We start from the raw sequence: 4,927 nt of genomic DNA, 5'->3' as shown, positions 1-4,927 counted from the left end.
ATAATACTGACTTCCACAGTTTAGGGATAGAGTATTTGTCCCAAGGGTAACTCAGTGGAATCGAACCCGGAACTAAATAGTTACAAAGCAATCTTCTTGACCACTCAGCCATGTCTGCATCACCTAAATAAAAGAAACAGGGTTGTAGATGAGTCGAACAATTGTCGTTACCTTTCGCATTGGATGTTTTATTTGATCGTTCAAGAATTCTTTTAAACCAGAATAAGAACAATTCTTTCCTGCTTAAGTAGAAGGTCGCAGGTTTTGGCTGAGCTAATTAATTGAATTGACCCTTCTATAAGCTGGTATCTTATTTTATCGACTTGAAAAAGATGAACGGTAAAATTGACAGCAACGGCAAATATATTGTCAAGCACTGTCGTCAATCTTCCATTCCAGAGAATTCACAATATTAATAATCGTTTCCAAGAGAAGTAAAAGACAAAAATGTGAGGAAAGGAGCAATTTGATTAAATCAACCTCTCTACTTCATTGCTACTTTATTCTATTGATACCAGAACACGTTGAAAGTAAACCTTCCTAGCATTTTAACTCAGAAAGTAAAAAAGCCGAATCAAATACCGCAAACCATTTTCTCCGTCCTCCTAACCATACTTCCATTAATTCTGACACAATTTTGAACATTTTGGTTTAATTCTTGTTTCTTTTGTATTTCAAAGAATCTCTCTTTGTTTTTACAGTGTTTATGTTATATTTTGTTATTTGTTTTATTATATTCTTTGTAATATGCCCAGTTAATATTATTTCCTTCTCTTCTTTCAGTTGGTCCCCCTTTTGGTGGAATAATGTATCAATTCGGTGGTAAAGAATTGCCGTTTCTCATATTAGCCTGCATCGCTGTTATTGATGGTTGTGAGTAGATTTTTTTTTTACACCTTTCCTGTGAAATATATATATATATATATATATATATGTATATATATATGTATATATATAAATTTGTATGTGTGTGTGTGCTGCAAATCTGGTATCGAGCAGACGATTAATCGCAGGAAAGTACTCAATATATTATAAATGCTGAATCAGAGTTTCTTTTATAAATTTAATTTGGTAATGTCTGGCCATAGCACTGTACTTCAAAGCATTTCTTTACCTCATAAATGGTATGTAGGTATGGGTATGTATGTAAACACGCACACACACTCCCACATGCATACCTACAACGTTTTATACCTGACACGTGACAATTGTTACACGCGTGCGCGTTTGTAAGGCAATAATGGTTTCCAAAATAACGTATGAAGTCACAAAGTGAGTGGTTCTCAAATTCATCCTCCGCATTTAAGAGTTTATCGAACCCAGAGAGATGAGTGACAAAACTGATTCGTAAAGGACAAAGAGTTAAATAATCAAGAACAGAATTAATAAGTGAAAGACATAACCAATGCAGTGAACAAATATAATTCCTCGTTCCATCTTCGTTCAATTTTTAATGTTGTAATTTTGGAGTTGCCTCCCTTGATTTCCTTCTCTAGACTTACCATTGACGCTATTAATTTCTCTCTCTCTCTCTCTCTCTTTTTTTTTTTAAGCTAACCATTTATAAATAAAATTGGTGACTTACTACCCCTTCTCGTTGTATAGATTTGAGGGACATAACTCCCTAGTCGAAGAATATAACTATTCTTTGGATTTTTTTTGTCTTTTGCAACATGGCTGTGTTTCTTTGTCCTGCAACCTCGTCTCTGTTTTATTAAAAGTTTCTTACTTCTTTGGCAGGTTTGCAGTTGATAGTATTACAGCTGAAAGTAAAACCAGAAGCACAAGAAGGAACCTCATTAAAAGACTTAATCAAAGACCCCTATATTTTGGTAGCTGCTGGTAAGTTGCTCCTTTTGTTTGTTTGGGAGATTTTGGGGGGTTTAATTCTCGCCTTCGTTGTGTTGACTTTGTTTGATGTCTCTTTTTATTGTGTCGCTTTTTCATGAGCCGAAAACCATTCCAGCTGTGACCAGCGTGGCTGATATTGTTTAACTCCAGATCAGACCTGATTAAGTACACGTATGATCAAAAGCGTTCCAGTTGTGACGATCCAGTCTTTTAGTCAGGCATCATGTAACTACGCTGTCTACTATAGTCTTAGATGTGGCCTTGATTCAGAGTCGAACAAATGTAAAAGAAATTTGGCTGCTATTTCTACCAGTTCGAATGACCTCCGAAAGGTTACTTGGCTGAGTCCAGACACCTTGGCTGGGTCCAGACACCTTGGCTGGCTTCAGTTTTTAGATATAGTGTTTCATTCTTGTTTTAAAGATAAGTTTCGTGTGATTTAAGAGTATTTGATTGTTCTAATAAGCATCAACAGGTCCCTACAAACATAGAGGTTGCTTTAAGTAGAATTTGTGAAAAATGGTGGGTGGTGAAATCAAGAAAACTCTACAAAATCTGAATCTCGATGACCACCACGAACAAATTCCCACTTTCATTTGTCGTTTCTCGGTCAAGAAGCACGTTCTCCGATTTGGTCAATTTACACGAACCATATTCGCTATTCTCTCTCTCTCTCTCTCTCTCTCTCTCTCTCTCTCTCTCTCTCTCTCTCTCTCTCTCTCTCTCTCTCTCTCTCTTACACACACACACACACACACACAGCTTTTAAATAAATTCCTGAGCAGCAGCACTTCTCTCTTAACCTTCACCTTCCTTTCCAAGTATAATTTCAAAGAAGCGGATGAGGATTTGGCCAAAGAAGGAAGTGTCTGTCTGCAATCGTTTCAATCCTGTCCACCACACAACCTCTGTCGCCAGAGAGAGGGAAACAACCTGTTTTCTCGGCCGATGGAGGTGGGTTTGATGTTCATGGTGGGCTCTACCGATAACTGGGTCTATTCTATTCCACAAGAGCATATGTTCGATCGACGAAAACTCCACAAATCAATAATGCTCCAATACTGAACCAGGGCAAAACAATTTCGCTGTTCCGTGCGCATCTCGGACAAGGCCAGCTGATGGCAGTCCTGTGCCTGTAGAGTTGGTCTCTAACATGCAATATCTTCCCCTTGTCCCGCTAACATAGACGGGTCAAGAAATAGAGTTATTGGGGACGAAGTTCCCCAAAACAGACCAAACTTCATCGCTTTTCCCCACCGCTAGTCCTCCATAGGACCCGAACATGGACGTTTCAGGTGCCGCATTGCCCGACTGGTAGTACCTAACAACTTTCCAGATACCACGTGGCCAGTCTTGGTATTCGGTTAATCAAAACCACTGTTCTGTCAAGAAGACAAACGGTGGAAAGATATGAATGACAAAAAAAAATGACCAAATCTGCTCACACCGTTGAATCTTTGCAGATGCAACAGTCTCAGTGAATGTTTGCGCATCATCAGCCATGGCATTCCGAGCCGCACGTGCAGTGGATGCTAACAGCTGATTGGTTGCTTGACTAGTCGAATACGTCCGTTCCGCAAGAGATGAAAGACCAGACGCTCCAGTTTGATCAAGTGAAAACTAGAGGAGAGCATAACAACTACGCAGTAATAAAATATAAGGGAGGTAATTATGTGCGTTCGCCACCTGTTTGCGACTTTCCAGGTATAACTTACTCTAAACCTATTTTGGGGTGAGACTGGCCATCTTGCTTGTAACCTCGAGGTCATGATCGAACTAGGCCCCAAACATCTGTACCAGACCGGTTGTCTAGCAGCCCACAAGGCTGTCCAATGGAATGGACTTCCCTCTTCAGGTGTCAAACTACAAGCCCACCGACTTCTTCCGCTTAATGTTTGCCCCTGTCAAAGTTTTCTTTTCGAAAGGTGCCGACCACGACATCATTACAGTAACGTCGTCAGTATTTTCCAACACATCGCTTCCGCATCCCAGTTCGAACGGGGAACCCCACCCCTCAAACACTTCATTTTCTGCAGTAATGGATCAAAGCTAGTACATGCAAAGGTCAAAAGCTAGTGCATGCTAGTACATGTAAAGGCAACCACTGAGTAGATGCTGCTGTGCATTGAAGCGATCCAGACCCTGAAGACGGGACCGAAACCGGGCCGCCTTGAGAACAGCTTCCATCTAATAATGGTCGATCCTAACGAAAGCTATAAATTGATCAGTTGATTGATCAAGGCCTCGTCAAAACCTCTTTTCTCTATGGTTTATCGTATGAGGCGGAGTTTGTCGTGGATTGTACTGATCAGGACTGTGCATGTCTGCGCTTCTACCCTCAACAAGTGCCAATCTCTTTGCTAGCGGTAGGACCAAAAATCATGCACTTAGCAAAGTTATAGACCCGAAGCTCCCCTTGTTCGCATCCTTCCTCAGTAATGTTACTCCTCCCTGGCCCACAGAACTGGAAATTCTTCCATTTTACTACCATCTGCAGAAGACGTGACGCGGTGGGTCACGACACTAACAATAACACGGCCGATACACTGCTTCGGCGCTTTCCTCAAAGTGTCGTTCGACCCTGGTGACTTGTGGTTAATAACAACAACGACGACGACAAAATAGGCACAGAGAGACCTCACTAATTGAAAGTTAGTGGCCCTGGGATAGAAGAAAAGATAGCGTTAGGATTTGAACTCAAGACGTGAAGGAACGTAATATCTGTCGTTATTCTGCCGTATACTATCGTTACAACAGCAACAACATCAACAACAACAACAACTTTACCAAACAAAACCAGTCGAATTCAAATGTCCTCCTCCTCCTCACCCCACCCCTACACCTCACTGTCTTAACAATTTCTGAAGAAAGAAATTTCGTTCATCTCATTTCTTGATGATCAGATTTCTATTGAAGAAGTTCATTCTGTGCCGGACCTAATATTGTTTTATTGTTGGGATTATTATTATTATTATTATTATTATTATTATTATTATTATTATTATTATTATTAGTGTTGTTGTTGTTTTGGTTTTTATTGAACTTGTGATTGGTTCAAGTTTGTGGGGTTTTTTTT

The 4,927-nt window shown here is 40.1% G+C and overlaps 1 protein-coding gene across 1 annotated transcript in view; it reads left to right on the top strand.

Moving 5' to 3' along the window:
* Positions 1-4,927, top strand: part of LOC106880489 (synaptic vesicular amine transporter) — a 204,301-nt gene that overhangs the window by 172,162 nt on the left and 27,212 nt on the right. Inside the window, exons 8-9 of the mRNA XM_052972906.1 lie at positions 784-873; positions 1,741-1,842. Coding sequence (XP_052828866.1) covers positions 784-873; positions 1,741-1,842 — 192 coding nt within the window. The remainder of the gene's footprint in view (positions 1-783; positions 874-1,740; positions 1,843-4,927) is intronic.

This window comes from Octopus bimaculoides, chromosome 14 (genome assembly GCF_001194135.2).
Source record: "Octopus bimaculoides isolate UCB-OBI-ISO-001 chromosome 14, ASM119413v2, whole genome shotgun sequence".
NCBI classification, from domain to species: Eukaryota; Metazoa; Mollusca; class Cephalopoda; order Octopoda; family Octopodidae; genus Octopus; species Octopus bimaculoides.
This window is presented reverse-complemented; position numbering and strand designations above follow the sequence as displayed.